General features: G+C 37.7%; 1 protein-coding gene across 4 annotated transcripts in view; it reads left to right on the top strand.

The window, feature by feature from the left end:
- The window catches only part of BMPR1A (bone morphogenetic protein receptor type 1A), an 85,422-nt gene that overhangs the window by 39,472 nt on the left and 18,916 nt on the right, over positions 1-27,034 (top strand). For 3 of the 4 annotated variants that reach the window (XR_010610763.1, XM_065670814.1, XM_065670815.1), the window contains exons 2-3: positions 1,637-1,758; positions 20,579-20,787. Coding sequence is in view for 3 of the 4 variants with exons in the window: in XM_065670814.1 (XP_065526886.1) it covers positions 20,721-20,787 (67 nt within the window). In the remaining variant the exon portion in view is untranslated. The remainder of the gene's footprint in view (positions 1-1,636; positions 1,759-20,578; positions 20,788-27,034) is intronic. The other variant, XM_065670816.1, reaches the window with a different exon arrangement.

Raw genomic sequence — 27,034 nt, 5'->3', positions numbered from 1 at the left:
CTCGGGTTCTTTGGTTATAGAGAGGAAGAGATGGACATATTTTGCAGATTCTTTACTTTAAAGAAGTGAAAACAATCTCAACAAACACTTTTGCATGGAAGAATGTTTTTTCAGTTTTACTATGGAAGAAATAACAGTCAAGTGTCAGCCTGTCTGCTCAGTGGAGACAGTTGTCTTTAAGAACTGGTGCTATCTGATATTCAGGATGGTTTCCGGTTACCATTTTACACAAATTTATTATTTATTACCAAGACTATTAAACCTCAGTGTGTGAGGAACAGTGCTTATAAATGGGACATGGAGACATAAGTATTCTGACCTTGTTATGATAAAGGACTTTATTGGTACTTAGGAAAAGAGAAGGAAAGTGGATGCTGAAACTGTTCCTCTGCTGGACATCATGCAGGCACGTGGCTTGTCTGCCCCAGTACTGTTTGCCTTGGCATTCAAAAATAAGTCATTACATCTACACACTGTAAGATTTTTAACAGCATAGCTGGATTACTGACATCTAAGCTTTTGTGTTACTTTCAAGGTCTTATGTCTGAAGTTGTAAAACTGACACTTGTAAATGATAAAATTCATGTGTCACCTTTTTGAAAGCTTTGGATGATGGAAAAATTCAAGAGTTGTGACACTTATAAAATGGGAATAGTTGGCAAAAGGTGATATGTGCTCAAGATGGAATCTAAGTAATAAAGCTGATAAACCGAACTTAGCTATCCACAATGCATTTGAAAACACTGGGAGTTGACTCAAGTCAGACTTGCTCACAGTTGTTGAAGAGGGTAAGAGCCTGTGCTGTGCTTTCCTCTGATGCTTGGGCAAATGTCAGTTCAGAAACACAAACAAATAAAACCCAACCTGTTGCCAGGACTTTTTTTCCAAATTCTTGTTTTGCTGCTTCTTTCCAGGAGTAATTATGCCTGTGTGCAGCTACAATAGGCCTGTTGATTATTTCTCGGTATATCACAGTTACTTCTGTGCTGGAACTAACGTGGTCACACCAGTGGATTTTTGTTGTGAAACTGCAGTCTTACAGATTCTCCAGTGCTTAGTAAAGACTGGCTTGTGCATTGTTTGTTTGTGTTTTCCACTGGCGTCACTACCAAAGTGTCCTTTCTCTTGTCTGCTCACTGTTTTTAAGAAAAAACCCAAAGCAACAAAACAAACCCACCCATAAAAACCTGGTATCTGGAGGCTTGCAGATCTTGCTGGTATAGATCAGGTGAATCCAGGAGTTACTGGGAGAGAGCAGAAAGGCTTGTTCTATGGAGATTTTTAACATCCTTCCTCCCTGACATCATCATTCATCTAAGACAAACCTGTATTTAAACAAAAAGTTGGAAATGTGTTGTTTTTTTAGCAAGTATTTGGGTGAATAAATTAATGATATAATTAAATTAAACTTAAATGCTTTTTAGTGTCGGTATTTTACAAATATATCGCAACTGTGCAACTGTTATAAATGCAGAAGTCCAAAGTCTTTCCTAGCTAGGAGCAGCTCATAATAACAGATGGCTTCTGTAATGCCAGATACCATTATCTGCAATGTACAGTTCACATTATGTGCTATAAACTGTCAATACAATTTCTTCAGTTATCTCTTAAGTCAATTTTTGTTCCTGTTTTACAGATTAGTAGAAATATGCATTTCCATAATATTACCTTTGAACTAATGAAGTGGAAGTACAGATGAAAACAGTCTGGAGGAAGCTTGAAGTACAGTACAGTTTCATTCAGTTTCCCAATTCTGAGGTAAGGTTAACGCATGCAAAATTTTATTTGAAGTATTTCAGGCATAAAAAGCATGATAAGCAGCCACCCTATCTTTCCTGTAAAAAATTCTGTATGCTAATGGCAGTCTTTAATACCGTACTGAAAGAGCTGTATTATCTACTCCCTGTCCATTTTTCACTTACAAAAAAAGATAAAATGGCAATTACTGAGACATCTCTTACAGAAAGATATGTTGGAAAAAAGTTACCACATGAGACAAATTATATGTGGTAAAATCTGCAAACAGAGCAACAGGGTAGTATAGGTTTAACATACTTATGTGCTACTTAAAAGTAAAGGACATAGGCTCAATTCTGGAAAATTAGGGAGTTCACACTGGTACAAACCCAAGAACTAATTTTCCTCCTTTTGTCTCCTTGAAAAGGAGAGCACATCATTTCTCCTCCAGTGAAAGAGACAGTTGAACAATAAATAACAGTTCCTGGATTGTTTATCAATAGAGGACTCTGCAGATGAACACTGTATTGAAAGATCATTCTTTTGTCTATCAGAACAGTTTCTAATCTCAGGCTTGTAAATACAAGCAAATTCCAAAACTGAGATTAAGTGTTCGGGGGGAACATGTGCATATTAATAGAAGACTGTGTACTTTAAGACTTATTTGTAGCATTAAATAGCTTCACTAACCTAGATGGTCCTCCATGGACACTAGAACCACACCAGCTATTTAGAAGAGCGATTGATGTGCTAACTTGAAAGGATAATCTGTGTTTGGTAAATCTCAGGGTTTTATAAGATATGGGGTTGGTAGAAGGTAAAGAATGGGTCATCATAAACCAGTTCTTTCATCACTCTGACCTCTTTTTTTCAATGATCCCACTCCCATTTAGAGCTGGTGCAGTATTTAGCAAAGTAGTGCTGTAATCTTTGTTAATGAAAAATCTCACTCCTTTCATATAAGAGATTTGAGGGAAGGGCAGTGCTTGGAGACGCCATGTATAGGTAAGTTCTCTGAATAAGAAGTACCAGTAAATGCTAATTAGTATCTTTTGAGATACCATCTGTATTTCCCTCTTGAGTGTCTTTCAGAGCTATCCTGAATTGAAGTGAGGTAAAAAATGCATGGTTGCCCTGCTGTTGTACAGAAGGAAAGAGAGCAGAGGGATTTTTGGTGATGCTTACTGTTCTGCTGATACGGCTGGGCAAAAGCTTTCTGGTGTCAAGCATCAAGTTGTATAAGCATATCGATACAGTTGGTTGAAAACACTGGGCACAATATGATTTTAAAGGGAAAAGCAAAACAAACCCAACACCAACACCCCCAAACCACCTTCCCAAGATGCTTCCATCCCCCCCACCCCTTCTTGTCCACTTTTTTTATATTATGCTTTCCCTGTATGTAAACAGCCTACCTGGCAAAAATAAAATGGCAGCACCACCACAAAATCTCTGTACCTTGATACAGTGTGTCCTGTTTTTACAAAGTATTACAGGTTAGTAAGTCAACAAGCACACAAACACTCAGAAGGGAGCATATCAGATCCAAATAAAAGTAAGTCCTTTTGCTAATAATTTCTATTCCTGTGTATGTTTTACCTCCTGCTTTCAAACCTTTGTACTTGAATTTCAATAGTCAGGCAACAAAGACAAAAGAAAAAAATAAGGTTATGAAGGCCAAAAGAGGGAAAAACTGTAAATGCCAGATGTGGACAGAGTACATTGTCCCAGGTGTTGATCAGACATTTTATGTGCTTCCCAAGTGAAAGACCTGTGGTATTGTATTTCATAGTCTGACCTGCTTTCAAGTGTATTTTTTGAGCCCGTTTATGACTTGATACCCACAAAACCCCGTGAAAGTGAGTGCTTTAGTTTTAAATGTTTGTTATATACAAAAGGGACATTTTGTTTGCATCTAGAACTGCTGTCTTATAACTCTTTTATTAGTTCCTAGTTGGTGGACAGAGAGAAATTGTGATTATATATCTCTGGTTATCTCTGTGTTAAGGTTCAGTGAAGAGTATCATACAAGTCTCTGACAGTTCTTAAGATAGTTTGTTTTAATATTTCTGTAATATGGAATCTCTCTGTTAATCTCTCACTGTCTGTTTTGTTTTAATATTTCTGTAATATGGAATCTCTCTGTTAATCTCTGATTGTCCTTTTGCTAGTACTACTCAATGCAAAATTTTATTACATCTTACTTAGTAGGGTAAATGTCTTAACTGCAACTGTGAATCTGTGCAAGTCTTTAGCATTTCTAGTGTGATGTAGGTGTTTTCTTTGGGGTATTAAAAACTGGGTTTGGATGAGCTCCCTTCCCCCCCAAATGTAAAATATTCCCTTAGTTTGACTTGCCTGCTACAAGGCATCGGCTAGGAGATTAAAGAACTGATGTGCATCTACTGAACCAATAACTTCAGTTGCCAGTTTAGGAATAAATTTGTACTTCTCAGCTTCTAGTTTCTGTAGAGTTGTCATATTTCTGTCTTCTCCCATACTGGTGGTAGTAGAACCATCTTTCCTCGTGAGCTTGGTTGTTCAGTAGCTAAGGACACATGCCCAAGTGTTTTAGAATGAAATCTGCCAGTGACAAGATGGTGTTCCTGCAGTGGTTTTCTTATTAACCATCAGGACTGCGTAAGAAGTCCGTTCAGTTAGGAAGCAATTATTCTGTAAGGTTGGGATAGCTGCCACTGAATTTGCTTTGCTAGGAGTTAACTCCATAACAAACAGGCTGAGCCACTTCAGGCTTAAACCACAAATGGGAAATGCAGGTCAGTGTGCTCAAAGCATTTTCCAGGAGTGGAGTAACCAGAAGTCAATGTCATCTTTCTAATCAGTTGATCAAAACAGGAAGTGCCAGTGATGCTACTTCAGAGCTGCTCTGTTCTTCAGTGTGCAGTCACACATTTTGCTGGTCTTTTGACCCATATCCTCCTCACAGCGCTTTCCTTAACTTCCATTTGGCCTCATTTATCCTGGGTTGTTCCAGGCGTGTGACGATTTTGACTCAGCATAAACCAAGAGCCTTCCTTATTGGACCAAGACTAAGGTTCAGGAAGGTCAAGTTAAGCTGTCCAAGTATGCCATCATTCTACTGTTTTTATTTTGGCTCTGTTCAGCTCAGAAGATCCTGTTGAATGTATAACAGATCACAAAGAAATACAAACAAGTTCTTACGTAGTAGGAGGAGGCTGTATTTTGCATATTATTTGTGTATCCGATGAGATGAACATTTGTTTCTGATGGTACTTTTTTAAAGCCGCCTTAAGATGTCAGTGATGGACTAGCTTCATCTCAACTAGGTTTAATAGTCAAGAATGTTCTTCTCCACAGGTTCCGAGGTAATGATGTTAAGTTTCAAGAAATGTTAGATGAAATGTTCCTGAATAGTTGAAGTTGATATGGAATTGCATGGAAATAAATCCAGGGATACAGTTAAAATGTAATTTAAAATCATAAACAGCTACTTGTTAACAAAAATCTAAGGTTGATTTAGATAAGGGTCCTCGTGTAATACCCTGAATCTTCATAAAAAAGACCTGTGTGATAGAAACTTGCTAGTTTTCTGATTTCTAATCCAGGTATGAAATATCCTTAAAAAAGAAAAGAAATGTGTACCATAGCCAAGTCTAGGTAAAGAAGGCATACTTTTATCATCTCTTTAAAGTGTGTATGTTCTGCATTTACAACACAATACAGGAATTTCAGAATCTTGAGTAATAATTTGAAACTTTTAAAACTTACATAATCTGTTCTGAAACTTTTCTTTGTTAAAATACTTCTGGTGAAAAATAATGGTAAATAGGTAGCAGTATTTGTGAATATTCATGAATTAATCATCTGGTATGTAATTTACATATTTTTCCAATTTTTGAAAACAGGGAAATCTGTTGTACAATAGAATGAAAAATAATTTCTTGATGGTACAGGTGAATTAAAAAAAAAAAAATCCCCCCCCAAAACCAAACCACAGGATTTTTTTTTTCCCCATGTGCTTTGTCATGAACTGACTTGGTATAATAATGGCAGTAGTTATTTCCGATACCATAATTGGAATATTAGGATGGTGCGTTTTACATGTCTAGGGAAGAAAAGACATATAACACTTGCTACTGTGTGCAAGTGCACAGTCTTACAGACGCCATTTAAAGTCTTAGGATGCTATTAAGTTTGCTAGTTATACTTAAAAAATAAGCCTAAGTTGCTTACGAAATTAATGAGAAAACAGAATAACAATATTCTGTTGTTACAATGGAATGGTTTGAAAAGAGGGGAAAAAAAAAAAAACCCAACCAAAAAACCCAACAACCAAACAGATGAGGTGGCTATATGCCAAAAGGTAGTAATAGTATAGTTGTATTTACTAATAATCTGAAGAGCAAGCTAACAGGAAAAAAAGGCAAGATCATAGAACTACAGAATAGAATCATGGAACAGTGTGGGTTGGAAGGGACCTTCAAAGCTCATCTAGTCCAACCCCCTGCAATGAGCAGGGACATCCTGAACTAGATCAGGTTGCTCAGAACCACATCCAGCCTGGCCTTGAATGTCTCCAGCAATGGCACATCTTCCACCTCTCTGGGCAACCTGTTCCAGTATTTTACCACCCTCATTGTAAAGAATTTCTTCCTTGCATCCAGCCTGAAACTCCCCTCTTTCAGTTTAAGATCCCTCATCCTATCACAACAGGTGCTGCTAAAAAGTCTGTCCCCATCTTATAGGCCCCTTTTAGGAACTGAAAGGCTGCAATAAGGTCTCCCAACAGTCTTCTCCAGGCTGAACAACCCAGACTCTCTCAGACTTTACTCACAGAAGAGGTGTTCCATCCCTCTGATCATTTTTGTGGTTCTCCTCTGGACCTGATCCAACTGGTCTATATCTTTCCTGTACTGAGGACTCGAGAGCTGGATGCAGAACTGCAGGTAGGGTCTCACCAGGGCAGAGTAGAGGGGCAGAATCACTTCCCTTGACCTGCTGATACTGTAGCTTGGGAAAAAATAAAGGAAGTAGCCACAGTTCTAGAATGACTGATGAAGCAAGGGTGATGAAGGCAAAAGGTACTTTAGTAGTATTTCAGTATGAATTTAGGATAAGGAAAATGTAACTCTAGGTGGGATGAGCTGCAGTCAAACCCTTGATTTAAGGGAGAAAAGGGGTACCTTGTTGCTCTTTCCACTGGAACAAGGATTTTGGTGTTGACACAGTAGACAGTTCTTTATTTAGTTTAAGTAGTAAAGTAGATAGCTATAGAAATATTAAAACACTAAAATAGATTATACGTGGAAAAGTAGACATTATTGTGACATTTGAGAAACACGATGGCATACCTGTGTCTGGAAAGCTGTGACAGACTGTGTTATCTTAGTAAACAGAACCCCACTACCCATCTGTTCTCATGGACCCAGTTATTATTACTTTCAGTGCATGTGTAAGGGTAATGAAATGGATGGTCCCCATCTTCTCCAACTCTGTGAATCCACAAATTGGAAAGACAACATATTTAGGACTAAGTACTTGGTTTACACAATCCTCTGAATTCTTACCTCAGCGAGAGGTAAGAATTGTCTGGTATAGTGTTTAATATGTATTTAAAAGAATAATTATGTGGATGATCAAATGCATAAGTTGCATGGAAAAAATATACATATTCCTGCATTTGTGCATGTTGTATATAAATTTTTGAAAACAGCAGCCTCATGTTGCTGATTTTGTTGATGTTAATTTCCTAGAAGCAGTGGCTTGCTTACGTTAATGAGGAAGTTTCTGTGCACTGGGTATTCATTGTTTTGATACAGATAGGTCATCTTGCACTCAGGTTTTAAGTGTTTGCAGTTGAACACAGTTATCTACACAAAATTTGAATCCGTTAGAGTAATGCTAGAGGGGTCAGTTGTCCTACCCGTTAGGAGAATTTCTACAGTAAAGATGTGCAGAAGGATGTCCAAATTGGTACACTTGACCACAATTCAAGCAGTTTGTTGTTGCTGTTCTAAGATTTAAAATGCCTGTTCTCATTCAGACATGTTTCTTCAAGTTGCTTGTATTTGAAAAACAATGATTTGTTTCAATTGTCAGGTGAAGCATATGAAAAATGTTTCTGTAAAACAGTGTGATCTTGGCTTTCAATGGAATGAAAGTGATTAGGAGTCTGCCTGTAGAGAGGAAACTCCCTGAAATATTTGAGATGACAGTGTATGAGAAAAGAGATGTTTATACAGGTGTCTTGAAGTTCTGTGCATTTTAAATTGTCATAGGATTTGCAAATGTACACTTGCAGTCTACTCAGTTTTTTCCCCCCTCAGTAAATTGGTTGTTTGGCAGAATCCCCAATCTTTGAATTAATGAGACTTTTAAAATGGGAGTTACGGGGGGTTCTTTATTGATCTTACAAAATCAGCATCAACAGTTCTGTTGCTCTTACTGTGTCCATACGTCAGTAGGTGGTAACTTTTTCCCTCCCCTGCCTGTTACTCAGCCAGAGCCTGAGCAGTAGGCTTTTTTCAGTGATATCCAGTGATAGGACAAGGGGCAATGGGTGTAAACTGGAACATAGGAAGTTCCACGTTAACATCAGGAAGAACTTCTTTACTGTAAGAGTGACAGAGCACTGGAACAGGTTGCCCAGGGGGGTTGTGGAGTCTCCTACACTGGAGATATTCAAGGCCCGCCTGGACAAGTTCCTGTGTGATGTACTGTAGGTTACCCTGCTCTTGCAGGGGGGTTGGACTAGATGATCTTTTTAGGTCCCTTCCAACCCTTGGGATTCTGTGATTCTGTGATTCTGTAGCTGAATCCTTTTGTGGACATAACAGTATCATGAAAAGAAAGCACACTGTCACCACTCCTGTGATGGGGAAGGAAAGTTTAAAAAGCATCTGGGAAGATCCTTTGGAAGTCTTGAACCAGGGAGAGTGGCTTCTCCTGTTGTTGTTGGTCAGTTGTGTTCAACAGGAATTCAGAATCTAGCATGAATTGTATTGCGTACTTTAAAGCAAGTAAGTCTCCTAATTCCTAGGTATTGTGTATGTTACTTTTAAATGTGTTAATGAGTCTGAGAATTTTACAACTAGTGAATTAGTAAGCCAGAGTTAATGAAGAGGTGACTTGGGAGGCAGATGGATTTACTTTTTAAGATTTATTATTTTATTTTTAGCATAAGGAATTGTTGAGACACCAGACGAGATACGTTTAACAATGACGGGGGAAATGTTTGCAATTAAAAAACTGTGCCCAAATTATTGCTTTGCAATGGAGTATGGGCGGTTTGTCAAGCACCACAAGGGTCAAAGAGAAAAAGTAGGAAAGCATGTGAAGTGCTTTGGGAAAGACGGGAAAGATACTACTAATAAAACTCTGACTATTTTATCTCATTGAGCTTTCTAGTCATGCTTCCTGTGCGTATGGTTTTGAATTTTGTGTGGAAAAAATCCCAACAGTATTACTTTAGCGCTTAATGCAGGGAAATAAGGGACTGTAACTGTTGAAGTATAAACATTACCTTTGAACTCTACTTATTGAAAGATTACTGTGTTTGGATTTAGAAATGTCTTTGAAGCCATATTTGATGAAAGTACATTGTTTAAACTTAAAAGAAGTATTTCGTGTGCACGTGCATGCCATGCTGTTTCTGTAGTCATTTAACCAAGTGTATCTACAGTGTACTTGAAGTTTAACTTTGGTTTGCCTTAAAATGTATTGTCATCTCAGCAAAATTTGCAGAATACTAACAGGGTAAGGTAAGCTCAGACGCGTACATCTAGAGTCCTAGAGAATTCTTCCACAACAGTAATGCCTTCTGACATTTCTCACAATTAAAAATTAAGTATTGTAAATGAAGGTAGGAACTGAATGCAGCATAGAATTAATTTTAGATTATTTGTACTGTGGAAGCATTTTCTTATTATAGCTGTCTGATTTAATAATAAGTATTTGTGAAATAACTGTGTGAGCATGTCGTGCTTTATACATAAGCGTTTATCATTCTATGATACTGAGAATAACCAAATACTTTGCAGGTTCTATGTAAGATACTGAATGTTGTAATTACAAGATACTTGCTCTCAGATGGATTTGGGGGTGTTTTTTTTTGCTTTTTTGCTTTTCTGTTGGGAATTACCGAAACTTTGTTAACCTACTTACATGTGTTACAGTTCTTGCAAGCTTTGGAGGTCACTAGTGAGGCAGCTTGTGAGGTTACTACCCCCAGCTGTCCACCTTGCTCTTTTGCTGGAGGTCAGTGCCTCTGTGGCAGTATCAAGCAAATGGCAGCTCATCAGCCACAGCTGTTCAGAGCACAGCATATTAATTTAAACTGCCACTGATTCTGGTTTAGGCTCTGCTAGACGTGCCACCGGCAGTACTTGCTCACTTCTGCCCTTGCTGTGGAGGTGGCAACCTCCTAGTGTTTTGTGGCTGGAGTTCGTAACTTTGTAAAAACAGCCTAATGAGAGTTTCTGGTGTGAGTGTCAAGGCATGCAGACGACAGAAGAGATGTTAGCTGATCATATGTGTAATTCAAAAGAGTTGTAAGAGAGGTGGAAAGGGTGCATTTCAGCAATTTAATGTAAGAAGGGCAATATAACATGAAAAGCAAATTAATAGTTAAATGTAATTTGCAAGGTATATATCTAAAATTTTGTTTCTGTAGTAAGAACACTTTAAAGAATTACCCTGCCACATAGATGTTTTACAGGAGCATAAAGAAGCAGCATCTGCTACTTATTTTATTTGGCCTATTCAGCTATTAAAAGGCCTCTTTTAGGACTGATGGAGGAGACTGCTCCTTTGAGAATATCTGTGTGTTATTTACAGTGATTTGTGACAACTGCTAGACAGTTTCTTGCATCAGCAGAGTATGGTGCTTCTGTGGGCATGGCAGGCAGGTGAGGAAAATGAGGGTTAAGGCTTACTTTGCCAAGCAGTGTTTGGCATTAGCAAGTCATGATTATGTTGAACTTGACACTTTGGTCCTCTCTGCTGTTTGTATATATTGAGCAAATACTGCTAAAGAAATACTTTGGTCTTGCCTACTGCAATGAGGAGTCCTGAATTTGGTGATTTAAAAATTACGTGGCTTGCTTAGGAGGTAACATTTGCAAGTGGGTTTTTATCTTACTGGCAAATAATGTCTGAATTAATTTGGACAGCAGTTATCTTACAGGTAGTGGAACACAAAAATATGTCCATGTTGACAGTGTTAAGTATTTTGAGGGCAAGTGGTTTGGTTTGCATGAAATGCTCTTCTGTTGAACTTTAAGACTAGATGCATGTAGCTTGCTTCACAAGGGCCACACCATAGTGTCTTGCTCAGATACCAGAGAGAAAGGATTTGCAGTTGTGTAAGTAGGCAGCAGCGATTCCTGTGTTTAAGGCATCGCTGCTAGCAGTTTGGAGGCGATTGGTTTGTATTTTTGGCTGAGGGTTGTGCTGATATGTATGCTTTCTGTCCTCAATAACTTGAAACTTGTCTTCCGGGGTAAATAAAAAAAAGGGGAGGGGGAAGGAGGTGTTATGGTCTCTTTTTTTGGTACTCTTTCATAAAACGTATTACCTGTTTTGTTTGGAAAGTGTTTTAGTTTTCAGTTTTTAGTAACTAAAATCATAGCCACAACTGGAGTGTAAGGAGCGAGGGGCTCCAGTAACAGCATTATCAAGTTGACTCTTTTGACCTTGGTAATTACTAATCTAAGCAATCGGGTATTTTCGAGCCTTGTCAGACTGGCTTGTTTAGACTTTATTTATTTTATTGGTTTCTACAAGTCTTGAATGAGAAGAGAATTTAAAGAGAAAATCTAAGAAAAAAACCCCACCAAAAACTAACAAAAACCCCCAATCCCATGTTTATTCTTAAGAGGTAGAGGTCTTCTAGAGGGGAGCTGGCTTGCAGAGGGGGAAAACAGTATTCTTATGCTAATCCACGCTCTGGATAAGGAGCAAAGCAGCCGTGCAAACAATGGAAGTGGAGCCAGAAAGTCTGCTCTGCAGTCTAGCACGCCTTGAAAAGCATGTCAGGCAGGGCGCCTAGGGCTTCGCAGGGGAGGGGCCGAGCGGAGGGGAGGGAGAGCTCTGCTCGGTTTACTTCATGGAGCTGGCAGCTAGCAGTGAGACTTGGGAAAATCTTACTACCTAGAAAACAAGAATTAAGGGTGGAAGTGAGGGGAAGAGGGAGATAAGTACTTGCAGCCTATTTATTCTTCATGTTAAAAAAGAGCACATACCACCACCACCCCAACCCCTATTGAATTCTCTCAGCTTTGTTGCTGCTATTTCCTTTGTACTAAAATTGAAATTCAAGGGATGTGTGTTTTTTTTAAATAGTAACCACTTTTTCTAAACAGTGTTCTGCGTGAGGGATGTGGATCTTAGCAACGTGCCCCTACTCAGAAATTAGCTTACACTATCCTCTTGTGGGCAAAACGTTTCTATTGGAAAGTGTGCTGGAGCTGGAGCTGCAGGCTGGCCTAAGGATGGCATTGAGGGGCTTTGGGGCTTCTTTTCCTTGCTGCTTCTCTTGTCGGGGAAACCGATGTCAGTGACATCAGGGAAAAAGCATGGGTCTGTATAGCATGCTTTGTTATTGATTAAATTCAGTAACCAATAAGGACAGGCTGTTTTACTTAGGCACCCTGAAATGAAAATTACTCTTTAACCACCAAACAAAACCCCAGTTTCTGGAGACCTCTACATGAGCCCCAGAATTTGCATAATCACCTTCACTGTGGAGGCAAAAAGTAGCTGTGAATTTCTTTTTCTAGATTGGGCAAAGGCTATAGCTGTAACAGAAACATGGGATCCAAGTATAATAAAAACTTAACCCTGTCAATTTGTTGTTCTGGGGGTGTTTTTTTATATAGATTAATGAACAGTTGTCCTTAAATTATGGAAAAAAAATACTGCAAGGTTTTGAAAGTATTCATTAGTTGTCTTTATAGTGCTGAAAGGGATGTTTCAGTTTAGAAATCCTTCTTGTGGAAGCATTTGTTCTTTTAAAGGCTCTGGCTCTGATTTTGGGGTCCATTGTTCACATTTTAAGAAGTGAGCAAATACATATTCAGGTTTGAGGCCCAGCTTTTTCCTTTCTTCAGCCTAGGCATGTTCTTTGTATAAAATAATTGTAATTCAAATCCATATATGTGGTAGGTCTTGTAAGTGGTATAGTATGACCATAATATTTTCAGTAGTGATGTGTGATATTTGTAATAATTAAAATAACTTTTGCGGCTTATATTCAGGGGACAAAAGGCATTCTTTGGGTTTTTTGTGGGTTTTTTTTTTTTTTTTTTTTTTTTTTTGGGGAGTTTTTTTGGGGGGGGGTTGTTTTGGGTTTTTTTTTTTTTGAGAACAAAATTTAGAAGGTTTAAGTCTCATTCCCAGTTTGGATTTGTTAGCTGTAGAGATGGAACGTATTCCATGTGGAGACTTTTCTACTTGTTCATGTTGACTGGTATGACAGTAAGGAACTAGGAAAAATGATGAAGAGATAACAAAAACGTCTAAGAACGATAGCTTCTGGGTAGAACAGCAGAAGTTGATGTCATTTATGGTAGAAGGAGCATGGGTGTCCATTTGCCAATTGTCTTAAGGGCAGAAGCTCTCAGCCAGATAATCACTAATGTGATGGAGGTGAAAGGGAGAAATTTTTATCCAAGATGAATAAAAATTGTGTAGTGAAATCCTATTTCAGTATGCTCAAATAAGAGAATGTGTCATGTTTGTAATACAGTAGGATATGTCTGAATACCTGATGGCACTGGGAAAACAGCTTCGCTTAATTTCATTACTGTTAATATAATGGCAGAAACTTTATAGCAGTTACTTAATTGGAATTCCAGAGTAACAGTAAGAAGGGCATTCAGGAGTCCAGTGAGTGGCATCCCCAATTACCTAATTGTGCTGGGCATGGTAAAAAGCAGCTAGGCTTTAATTTCTTCATGGTTAGCAACTTTGTTTATGAAACAGACAAATACATCATAATTTAGTAGTTTGGCTCCTAAATTCTGACCTAAGGTACACACATTTGATATTTACAAGCAGTGTGAAATTTGCCTTTCATAAGATTTCTGTTAGAGTACCTAAGGTGCATTTTAGTGGCTTTTCCAGCTGCTCAGAAATAGGAACTCTTTTTCTAAGACTGTGAACTCTCTTGCTGCAGAAAGCAGTTAGGAGGCCATGTTTTCTGAATGAACAAAGCTGCTCTTGCAGTACATGTGTTAGAAACACATGGTTATAAATGTCCCACAAATAGAACTCTGATTTCTTTTTTTCCTTTCAGTCTTTTGAGAAGTATATAGTGCACACACATGTGTGCTTCATTTAACATTTCAGATTTTGTAGCAATTGTCAGAGGGAGAAAGACCATTGAAATAATTCACACAATCTTTTGGCTTTAAAATTTATGCGGTCACTAGTTTTAATTAACTCTAATAAAATTTGCAGTTTAATGGTATTATGTTTGTGAGTTTGCACAGATTAGTGCTTAAACAAGCAGGACCTTATTTGAAGTAGATTTTGTTGATGGCCATGCAGCCAACAAGCTTGCAATAGCCAGCAGTCTTTTCCATCAGTTCTATGATTTCTTCATAGATTTTGGTGATGGATTGACCTGTGTTTTTAACTTCACATATTTGAAGCACTTTAGCACAGCTAGTTTGGCTGTTTCAGTATGGCACTTTTCTACAATTTGTGTAAGCATGGCTTGCCATAAACTACTAGAACCACATTTTGAAAGTATGCTTGTATAAGTATTTGAGAACATTACACAGTACAGAATCTGAAACTTTTATTTAAACTTATTATGGAACTGGTTAAATTTGACTATTTAACTTCAAACAAGCTCAGGTAACCTATAGCTCTTCTTGTGTTACGAATAACAAAACGGAGTTTTGAGGGCTCTTCTGGATCAGAATCTGCTCCCATCCTGTCACCTTGCAGCTACATGAGATAGTAGGTTTTCTAAACTAAAGAGTGAGTAAGTTTTTTGGATACTTTTTAGTGTAAAAATCTGTCCTAGAACCTGCTAACCAGTGGTTAGGAATTGTTTTCTCATTTCTGATCTAAATAAATTGTAATGACTAATCCATAACTAGTGTTGTTGAACCAGTAATTTTCTTTAGCTTGAGCAGCTGTCTTTCCTTGTGTTTATTCCTATTTACATTTTCAAAGAGTAATCATTTCCCTGCCAACTTTAACTGTATTAGGCTTTTTCTTTTTGTCTCCTTTCATAGGGCTTCCCTATTCTCCAGATAGTATTGTCAGTTGTTCTAGGCATATGTTGAATTTATCAGTCATCTTGTCTCTGTGCTAGTCATGCTTTACCATTTCCACTTGGAAATTTCCCTAGGAAATCTAGAGTTGTGTTTGTCTCTTTCTTCCAGCAACATCACATGGATGTGCCTGATGTTCTGTAATTGATTGGTGTATTTGAGTCCTGGGATGTGGCTATGTCCTGTGCATGAACTCCTAGTCTGTGTGAAGCAGAAATTCCTCAGAGTTTCCAATATGCATAACTTTCACATTTTCATGCTGTTCTGTTTCATTCCATTTCTGTTACTTCAGTTCTTATTGTGATCCAAATCTTCCTGCATAAAAACAATAGTCAGCTGAGCTGGAAATTCATTATTGTTGGCAAGGTTTATCAAAGTTTTACTTTTTGTGCTTTGTTTATTAATGAAAAGGGTAAGAATTCTTGAATTGAACTGATTCAACAATGTCATTTGAACTACACTGGTAATCTGTTGTTGAAACTAGTTGTCTTCTGTTCTGTAGTAAATTCTTTAGTGTTCTTACAATCCCTCTTTTCTTCATCCAAATTAATAATTTTCTTTGTGGCAATATACCATGGTGTATTTTTAAGCTCTGATAGAAAAGTTGTTGTTGCATACTGCCTTACAGACTATCCAGTTTATCTCTGGTATTTTCTTCTACCTCAGAGATATGTTCAAAACTACACATGTGATTGAGGTAGTACGCTTGCAGTTACCTGTGTTGCTTCTTGCCCCTGTTGCACATAGCAGAAACTTTTAATATATTTAAGTTTTGCTTCAGCAAATACGTATCCTTGGTGTTGTATAGACTGGTGCAAATGTCTTAAAACATCTTTTCTGTTGAAATGGATTTAATGTTCTAATTCTTGTGAAGTCAGATACTGAATTTTCTTTTTTCTTATGTTCCTCTTCTACAATACTGTCTTTGTTACATTCAGCACCATCATTCTTTATTGAAATTTGGGACAGTGCAGCTCATTTGATTTAGGGATCATGCTGTCAAAAGTATTACAGAGCCACATCTAAAGAATAGTTACCACTGAATTCCCTGATTTTAGAGTTGTTTTGGGTCATATGGCAGATCTTGCACTCTTTAGCTTCATATATTTGGAGTCATATGGAGCGTACCGTTTAACTGTTGTGATAGTGCTGTGAATTCACTGTCTGAATTCAAGTTTAGAAAACTGAGTTCAAGTTTAGAAAAAACTACACGGCTTTAATAACAAAAGCATTTTCTTCAGTAAACTATTTTTAGGAAGGATAATAAATCACAGTGTAGACAAATTGAGTGTTGTGATTAAGGAATAAAATACTTTTTAACAGATTGTAGTTGAGCACTTCTTTATGGCTACAATAAAAAAAAAGGACAAGGACTTGGAAATCAGCTGGTTGACTTGCAGGTTTGAATTAATTCAGCATCACTCTGTTGTCAGAGTAGCATTTCAGGTGTTAACTGCTGCTTGAACACGTTTGAAGTAGTCATTTAGTTGTGTCATTAATCTATTCATCTGATACAAGTATCCAAAGCTGAAATAAAAATTCTTTATAGATAGGGTGAAAGGACTGTAGAATATTAGCTAAACTTAACTCCTACCCTGAAACAGGATAATAAACGTAGCGGTTGAAACTTACTGAATACTAAAACCTATTTCTATTTGTTGCTTTGTAAAAATTACTTCAGTTGCAAGTAGCATTCATAGTAGTATAGTTCTACAGGATGTGTAAGACAACTTTATTGTGCAAATTTTGACACTTGCTGTGTGTGCAAAGAAAAGCCAAATGTAGTTTGTAAAAGGAATTCATACAGATTTCTCAGCTAACATTAGGGACTGTAGTGGTAGGACAAGGGGTAACGGGTTAAAACTTAAACAGGAGAAGTTTAGATTGGATATAAGGAAGAAGTTGTTTACTGTAAGAGTGGTGAGGCACTGGAATGGGTTGCCCAAGGAAGTTGTGAATGCTCCATCCCCGGCAGTGTTCAAGGCTGGGTTGGACAAAGCCTTGGGTGAGATGGTTTAGCGTGACATGTCCCTGCCCATGGCAAAGGGGTTGGAACTGGATGATCTTAAGGTCCTTTCCAGCCCTAACTATTCTATGATTCCACACTGTTAATACCGGGCAGGTTTTGGAGAAATTCCAGCTGTTGTTCACTTTAGATTATGTGCCTTAGCAGGGCTCCCAGTATTCTTCTTCAAGGGGAATCCAGAAATGGCTTGAAAAAGGTATCACTGTGGCCTCTTCGGTTTTGTCAAATGCAATTTTTTGTTGTTTTTCCTTTTTTTTTTAGTGAAATACCTTCTCATATGAAGGTCATAACTACATTGATTTGGGGTGTGGCATTTGTTAGAAGCACTAGAACAACTAGTCTGGTGTTTTTAAACTCTTTTTTACAGCTGTTTAAACTCCATAGCTATATTGGAATGTCAGGTGATTTCAAGAACAAAATGTTTTCAGACTGTTCCATTTCTGCAGAAGAGCAACACAGGCTATTTGAGAACTAATTGTCTTGGGGTTTTATTTCTCATGTAAGTTTCTGAGCTAAACAAAAAGCACAGTTCAAAGGACAGGTAAAAAAAAAACAAAAACTGAAGTATCTTCTGATAGTTGTGGCAGAAAAACTGATGAATTTTACTGTGATGTCTGAAAAAACTGCTTCACCCCATCTACTTCATATTTTTGATGCAGGTGTCTTGCTTGTGTAGTGCAGAATAGGTCATCTGTCCACACCACAGTTCACATAGTTCATATTGGGACATTTTATTTAAATCACTAGTTTTCCATCAGTGCCTTAAGCTCACCTGCCCAGTAGTGAGATGTTGCCATTAGAGCCATGGGTGCAGCAAGGCTGATCAGTGCTTGTCTGCCTCAAACCTTGCAGACTTACCTAGCTAAGGGCAAACTTGACACTGACAGTAGCAGCAACAGAAAGGTAATGCAAGTAATAGTATTAAGGCTTCATATCTGCATTTCAGGGAAAGAGAAGGTAATTGCAGCCCTATTGGGTTTCACTTTTCAATTCTGAGGTATTTTAAATGCTGATAAGCATTCTCAAATTATGATGATTTTAAAATAAGGATTATAGCAGAACATGTTCTCAGTGTCAATTTATTACACGTTTTTATATGCATTCTTATGCATATTTACACTTTAATACATAGATGTTTGAAAAGTGAAATACTAATGAAAATTTAGTTGCAAAGTGGAGATTGTTATAATCTTGAATAGGCTTGGACAGAATTTTCCATAACTACCTTAGATGGTCGTACTAAAGAAAAATCACCATGGAATTGGAAGTGAGTTGTATGAAAATGATGGGGTTTTTTCCCATTTCTTACCGATATTTTTTTAATAACGTATGGTGCAGTACAGTGGTAAATAAACATCACACATTAAGTTCCTGTGCCAGTGTGTTTCCCACCTTATTAAATCAAGGAGCAAGATAACCTATTTTCTGAAAGTAAGACACTCTTCAAATGTGGAAAAGTGAAAATTTGAAATACTGAAACTTGCATGAGGACAGACAAATTATTTTTGAAGCATTCTTTAAACAGACTATTAGTGGTTTTTGGTTATCCCCCCCCCCCCCCCCCCGATGGACTGCAAAAATAATACTGTAAATAAAGTCTTTATTGGTTTGCTACATACAAGCTGTTGGCAGTTTTTGTCTGCCATGTGTTTTATTGAGACTGAAGTTCATTGCAGTTGAAACACAGAACAAAGCAATAATACTTACAGACTTGTGTTGTTGGCCTGATGTTTTTGTAGCTAGTCCCTGTCATGTGTCAGAATTGGTCCTGTTGCTTGTCATTAGGAAACAGTAAGAAGAGTGAGTATTTTGGTTACCACATGGCTTTTACCTCTGCCTCCGCAGGAAGCTTATTTTGAACTCCGTAGTGGTTAGCACGTCTGCAGAGCGGGTCGTTCCGAGTCCGTCCCAGCAGTAATCATGGCAGAGCCAGGGCGGCTACGGCGTTCAGGGAGCATCGCCCGCGTCCGTGAGGCGCCCAGCCGCAGCTCGCCCCGGCTTCCTCTGGCGCGGAGGCGCTTTGTCGCTTCATTAGGGAGAAGTCAGGGACGTGTGAAAAGTAGGGCAGGGGTCGGGGCGGCCTGCCCCGGGCCCGCTGAAATTGAAAGTGACGGACACCTCCCGGCTCGGCCGCTAATTTGCCTCCATGTTAAATGCCTCTGAAGACTAATTAAAATGAAAAGTTCTTGGGTCTCACCGACAGACAGATTGAGTTACTGATGCTGGAAGCGGCCACCAACAGTAATTGCAGCCCATCCCCGAGCGAACGCCAGTTTTGGCATTCATGAGCAGCGCCAGGCTGACAGGGGTCAGAGGGGTCAAGCCCACCGAAACAAGAGGCCGAGGAAAGGCAAAATAAGTCCTCTGTTCGTCTTTGTGCGACGTCGCTTTTGTTGCAATTAACTATTTAGGTGTTCGAGCTCCGTTTTAGTCCTCTGAGGCCCAATTACGCTTCCCTTGCAAATCGCTGTAGCAAGTTCGTTAAGCAGAATGTGACCGCAACTACAGAAGTATGAAAAAGTAACTTCTTACTCAGTGTGGCTGGCTTAGCGCTGTGTTATCCACTGGATGTGAAGAGCTGTATTTGATTTTGGGAGGAAATAGCATGTGCATATAGTAGCATAATGTTTCAGAAGGGATTAATTGGCACAAAACTGGAATCTAGAAGGTTATCAGGATTCTGAATTGGAATTAACAGAGATAAATAATAAATGTTCACTGTTGTTGTGAACTAAGCTTACTGTATTTTCTCTAGAAAACACTATATCTGTCTATCTATCTACCTATAGCATAGTAGTCCACAGGAATATGGACTAGAATATAGTTGGTGCTAAGTGAGAAATTAATTTTGTCATTCAGCTGTTAAGTGACGTTGTGCTTTTGGGTTTTGTTCTTTTGTTTTTAAGATGTAGTACTATTCTAGAAAACAAAAGTAACATTGTGTGTACATTAGGCAACTAAACTACTTTAATACAAATTGATCTTTTTTGCTTGACAGGCTGGGGTGGGATACAAATTGATCTTTTTTGCTTGACAGGCTGGGGTGGGGGGGTTATTGCAATAAAGCTTCTCTGAAAGCATTTTTCAACTGGTGGCTCAAGATGGTGTTGCTTTTGTCACTGCAGTATTATGGGAAGCCACTGAGTTCAATTTTTAAGAAAAATATAAATTTTAGTTGCTGTAAATAGAACAGTTTTCAAACAGATTTACATGTTAATCTGTCAATTACTACCTATCATAGCCTTATGTGAGTTTAAAATATATGGCTAGCCTAGTTAGTTAAATATACCTAATATTTTTGATAGGAATGTAAAAACATTCGCGTCAGTTGTTACTCAAAACCTGTATTTCAGACTAACCCTGCAATTCAGTTGGATGATAAATATGGCTGATGTTTTCAATTACTAATCTTCTTAAACATATACTTTTAAGATTATTTTTTGCATCCACATGGTTATGATCAGTGTGATGAAAACTCTTGAGGTTGGCTGGTTTTGTTTGTTTCAGAAATGCAGGGAGTTTCTTGACATTTTGTTTTACCTTTCAGGAAACGAAGTTGGAAAAGTTACAAAAGCATCTTTCCAGTCAAGCACCAAATCTTGTATTAGGCTTCACCGAACAGACTTAAGCTTAACATTTGTCAAGCAGAAGGACCAGTTGCCTTGCACAGGAAGGATTAAAAGTGAACAATGACTCAATTGAGAGTTTATGAGCGATTGCTTGGAGCCTATCTGCTGATCATTCTCTGTGTTCAAGGTAAATATGTGCTGTTTGAAATAAGTTTATTTTTTTGTTCTGTAGTGCAGTTGTGTGTATAGTGTTTTGGGGGGGGGGTTGGGTGGATGGTTGGGGGTTTGGGTTGGTTTTGAAGTTTTTTTTGTTTTGTCTGGGTTTTTTTTTTTTTTTTTAATTGCAGTATGCAGTTCCCCATGACTTCTGATGTTCCCAGCAATCAAGAGATTGTGTGGTCTAACTAATCTAAATAAACTTGTTATGCTTACTCAATGGGCCAAGGCAAGTGCATGGGATGTTCACAGTTGCCTGGGTTTCAGTTAGAGGAGGTACTTGTTTGTATGTCTGTTGTCTTTCCAGCCACCACTTACAAAAAACTTCTGAAGTCCATTTATCATTAGGACTTTTAACTCCTCTGTCAAATTGTGTTGAATTAAAAAGTATTGGGAATCAACCAGTGTGACTGACTCATGGTATACCAGGAATTAAAGCTTAAATGTAAAGATTATAACTTGTGGGGGAAAAAACACATTTTTATTATTATTTCTTTACTACTTATTAGCAACTGTACATTGCAGAACTGATTCTGTAATTGCATGTAGTTCAGAGAAGTGTCACTACAGCAAAATGGTATCTAAGCTGTTAGTGGTATTGCATTCTCATGTCTGGGACTTGAACAGTAGTGCTCTGCCTGTCCATCAAGCATGTACATCCATAGTTGGTCCCTGTTTAATATTTCTTGTTCTCCCAGCTGTGCATCTTGAACATGTTTGAGTACACAGAACTTTCCATATTTCGGGGGAAATAAAGAAGACTAATTTGGTGCCGCCATTTTAATACTTGAATATGAGGTTTTATATTCTCTTTCCATACTTACATCAATTTTTGCTTAATGCTTGATTTTATTTTGAGCTATTCTTTAAGCTTTTTACTTTCAAGAATAACAACTCAGTACACACATTAAATTGGCAGAGGAAGAAGCCTGGTAAGTACCAAGTGACAATCTCTCTGTTCTTTTTCTGGTGTGTACCTGCAATTAAAGGATTAAAGGATTTGGCGGAGCTGTCTTTATCGGGACTATGCCTGATACATACCTTGACAAATGATTTTAAGAGCAGACTTGAATCACATATATAATGGACCTGCCCCTTCCAAGTCACTTGATCCTGCCTCTTTCCATGTGCTGGTACTTATCACTTTATAACCATGTGCCAGGATGCATTTGGGAACTGCTGCAGCTTCTAACCTGGGTGTGGGGAAGCACTTAGAGAGCAATACTAAACCTTTAAATATAACCCAAACCTTTATTAAGGAGTAGGTATAAATGTCACTGAAGATACTTACCTGGAATTGACCAAAGATGAGCTGTTAACTATGCTAAGACCCAAATTAAATGAATAGTGCCTCAGCCCAAGGAAGATCATCTTTAAGCTCTTGCAGTTACCATCCCACACACACATTCACAGCTAAGCTGTTAGGTAACAGAAGTCCTCTCTCTAGATCTGTGCAGAATTCCTCTTTGTTAAAGATATTTAAAACTGTTACTCTTCCTCATGTTTCCTGTGGGATTTAGTCCAGGAGGCTACCAGCAGCGCACTGAAGGCTTCTGTATCATTGAGTACAGCCTACAGAATTGTAAACACTTTTACTCCAGAATTGGACTAGTATTTCTGTATAATTGCCAAATTATTTGACCACTTTCATCTTTCTAGCTTGCGGGGGCTCAGAATAGTGTCTGCTAACTTATACCTACGCGCTTTAATTGCTGACATTAAGCTTCATTCAGTGTGTGTGTATGCATGCACTCATGTATTTCAGGAGTGGGGAAAAGCTTGTGTCTTAGTTTAAGCTCCGCTATTGTAGCAATGATTTCAAGGTTGAAAGCAACAAAACAAACTTGAATCCAGGATTCTTCCATCTTTGTTACATTATTTAAGTTGGGAGAGGGAAATTCTCAAGGCCAGTCTCTTTTCCTGTTGTGGACATAAAATTCTTAATTGTCAAGATACAGCTCAGTCTGTTTAGATAGGAATAGCCTGGTTTGGGTGTAGCCGGAGTTTATAGTACAGGTTTACAAATATTTACACGTAGCTGTAAGGTGATTAGATTGGTAATGGGCAAAATCACATTAAAGGAAATTTTGGTGAGAAATTAGGAAAGAAGTTTTTCACTGTGAACGTGGTTAAGCATTAGAACTGGCTGTCTGGAGAGGCTGTGCATTATCTGTCTTTAGAGACAGTAAAAACTTCACCAGATATACTGTGAACAACATGGTCTAACTTACAGTTGGTCTTGTTTCGAGCCGGTGTTGGTACCAGGTGGCTTCTAGCAGTCTCTTCCACTCTGAAATACTCTTAGACATAGCATTTTGCAGTGGAGCTTGTTCAGCTAGCATTCCAACAGTTTTGCTGCTTCTTAACGAAGATGCCAGCTTCTTCCCTTGAAGCAGTTGGGAGTGATAGGCTTTGTTCTTTGTACTTAAGTCACGGTTACCTGTTGGCATTAGTCAATATTCAGTGTTTTACTCAAAGGCAGTATCAACTGAAGGAACAATTTTTTTTTCTTTCTATATACAAACAGAAACAATAATAAAATTATTCAGGTCTTATTAGTGACTTAAATTACATTCACTCCTTCCATGATCACATTTATTAAAAATGCTTCAGTAAGTAACTTCAAATAAATAATATAGCTAAATGAAGTTTAAAGATTGTGTGAGTATTTTTTGCCTGCTTCTAAAGAAGAAATTGCCTTGTCTTAGGAATATTTCTGATTTTCAAATCAATACTGAGTGAGTTCTGAAAGCCATGGCAAAGTTGAGCTTGCTGAAACCGTGTCAATTCTTTGATGCAAGGTGCCTAAGGGCTTGTCTTCAAACATAAGAAATATGCTTGGTTTCTAGGGGTGGTGAACAGAAAAAGAGTCAAGCCCCTCTCTTGTCCATAGATTCATGGAGGAGTTGTGCTAGGGGGAGGTGGGGAAGGAATAAAGTTGATAATCATCAAATATTTGAACTTCTGTAGGGAAGAGGAAATCTAAGGTGAAAAGTCTAAGCAATGTAATTGAAAGTGGAACTAGTACTTCCAACAAGGAAAATTATTTGCAGGGTGCTACAAAAATGCATCATAAAGCAACCAATAGAGCTGGAGAAGACATGAGAAATCGAAGAGAATTTGTGGTTTACGGAAGAAGGAGGGAAAAGCAGAGAGAGTAGAAACTCCCAGCAGGTTTGCTTTCAGTGGCTGGTGCTGAAGCTTCATGGTTTGCGGGCTTATTTTGGAGGCTTCTTCAAATGGCAGGAATTTCAAGGCTTATCAAGACCCGACAGAATGAAGTAGCAAGTGTGTATGTGCATGTATATATACACACCCCATCCCTTAACAGGTAACTTAAACTTAAAAAACCAAGTGGCTTCATGCACTGATTAATGTGAAAATACTCTTGCAACAACAGCAGGAAACAGATGCTCGTGAACAGCCTTTGTTTCTCAGGTCAGTACTATGGAGTAGGGGGACATAATCATTTCTCATTTGATTGGACTTTTTTACTTCTGTTGAGAAATGATAAAAAATAAGCCTGGGTAACAGATGGTTAGTTTTAATAGCAACTTTTTCAAGAAAGACATTTTTTATTTCCTTTCTTGCTGTGGAAGGTCTTCACGGTATCTTCAGACCTGTGACTTACACTGACTGCATCTTCATCTACCTATGCTTGCTCATTTAAGGCAAGAGGTTATCAGCTTCAGTTACAGTTGAGGACTGTGGTAAATGCTTTTGTCTTCCACTAGAGGAGATTTTTAGTTCAGAGAATCAGTTTTACTTCCAAGTAGAGATCATTGTTTTTATAATGTATTGATCAGCATAACTAATCAATATATGTAACAGAATAGTTAGAGAACTCCATTTGTACTTAAATGTGTTCTCATAAATTTTGTTCTTTGTTAGTGTCAATTCACTATATGATGTAATGTTAGGTATGTGGTTCATCACCCCTTTCTGTGTTCTTCGAAGACACCACAGAAAACTGGTATTTTAATCCTTGTGAATTAGTTGACTGAAAATGTATTAATAGCATTCAATATGTATGAGGAAAAGTTTGTTAAAAGTTAAATTTTAAAATAATTAGTGTTAACCTTAAAAATGGAAATCCTTTAAAAAGTTGGCATTGTCCACTGGTGAACCAAAAAAAACCTATTGAGATTTGATTTCACTGTCATACTTACTCTATTCAAAGATTTTTATATCATTTTTTTTAATGCACTTTCAGAATTTCAGGTGAGATAGTTACTGAATTTAAACATCTCAACTAATTTGAAATAGATGTTCTAAAATCTGTAGGAGGAACTTAAAAGTTTTCAGAAGCTGGTTCATTCCCTGAGAACAATATAGTTCTGTTTACTAGTGATTTCACCAGTTAATGGCTGCATCTGTCTTTAAAACATGGGCAGCAAACATGTATTGTAAATATTTGTCTGATTGAAGTTAATTTAATGAATTACTTGAAGGTTATATAATTTTTATTATTTTACATTTAGTTTTAAGTAACTTGATTCTTTAAAAGTCCATTTAAATTAGAACATGGTCTGTTTTTTCTAGAAATAAAATACAGATACGGTATTTTTGTGTCTGGCTTTGGTACTGAACACATAGGAACAGAGAGTAGTCTTCAGAAATTACTTTTTAGTGAAGGGAAGTAGGAGCAGAGGCTGGGTATTGCTTTCTGGGAAGGTAGGGGAGCAGGGGCTGCCTGTCTTTGTTGTGCACTGGTGTAGCTCATGGGAAAGCTGGAGGGCGGTAGAGAGAGATTTTAACCACGTAGTCTGGGAACGTGCTGTTGAGTTTTAGGAACCAGTGCTGCTAGAGGGAGCTAATCTGACGTGCCTGATCTTTAGAGATAACAGGCATGATATATAAAAAAGCACTATAGGGAGAATTATGGCTAAAATATCAGGCGTAGAGCTTATAGAAGTATTTAAGATACTTTCTTTGTACTCATAAAAATGTTTTTTCATTTTTTTGTTCTTGGGCTTTTTTTTAGTTATGTGTTTTAAGAAAAATTACTGGTATTCTGTTCTGTCAGTTGTTCTGAGGTTTCATTCTCATGGCAGTACATATTAAATCATTATGAAAGTCTGAGATAGGTAGAAAGGTGAAATGTACTTGTTAAAGTGGATGATTTTGCAGTATCTCCATCTGAAAGCAAGAAAAAGTATTTTAAAACTACCACATAAAAAATTCAAGGTATGTCTTGTTTATAAGGAGGGTGTATCTAACATAAAGAGCTTGGGTACAACTTTTATCTATTTTTTTCCTCTTTATGAGAAGACCCTGATGTGGGCAAGCCCTGAGTGTCAGCTAGCCTTAGCAAACAGCTTTAGCGCCAGCAAGAAGGCAGGTGAAGGTAGTCTTTTGACGAAGATTCTTTAAATACTGAATTTATTGGAGTTTACAAGCTTGGATCATAGTAGTTACAGAAAAATTCTGATAGTGCTGTAGTTCTGATAAGATAAATCCCTTTTAAGGGTAACAATCTGGAGTAAAAATATTTATGTGGAATATCTATATTTCAGTTCAGGAAGCAATTGAATAACGTGAATTTTATAGACTAGTAGATTAGCATTTGCAGCTTTATTTGTGGAGGTAGGGGAGATACAGTTAAATAAGAAATAAGCATAATTTGGCTTCTGTATTTGTCTTTTGTTTACTACTCTCTCTGCATTTCTTAATAGAGCTGGGTTTTTCATGGGCTACACAAATCTTTTCTTAGATCAGAAGACGTAATGAAATTATGTATGTATCCTGGCATTGAGCTGCAACTGCTTGGTAGCTCAGGTTTTAGTGGTTAATAAAACTTTACTGTCACAGACAGTACCTTTTTAAAGATTATCTGTGTTAATACTAGTATTTGAAGCCATGCTTTCAAGTAGATTTCTGCCCTAGTGGTATTTTTAATGTGCTGTGCTTCTTTAAAAGAAATTTTATGATCTAATTTATTTTCTAGGATTGCAGGAAGTAGTTCTTTGAATATATCTTCAACTAAGGGTTGGATATGATACATTGGCAGGCATTGTTCTACTTTATTAAATAAAAGTTAAACAGAAAGCCATTTAAATGTCTTCTCTGTAGCAGTTCATGTAAAACTATAATGCAGTGTGTATGAGATAGTACTGTAGTGGGGCAGAGCAAATGACAAACTGGGAGCATGAAGTGCCATCAGCTTGTTTCTCTTTATCGTCATGGTGTGGTTACGTGAAAAGAGGAGAATGTTTCAG

The sequence above is a fragment of the Lathamus discolor genome, chromosome 3 (assembly GCF_037157495.1).
Source record: "Lathamus discolor isolate bLatDis1 chromosome 3, bLatDis1.hap1, whole genome shotgun sequence".
Classification (NCBI taxonomy): domain Eukaryota; kingdom Metazoa; phylum Chordata; class Aves; order Psittaciformes; family Psittacidae; genus Lathamus; species Lathamus discolor.
This window is presented reverse-complemented; position numbering and strand designations above follow the sequence as displayed.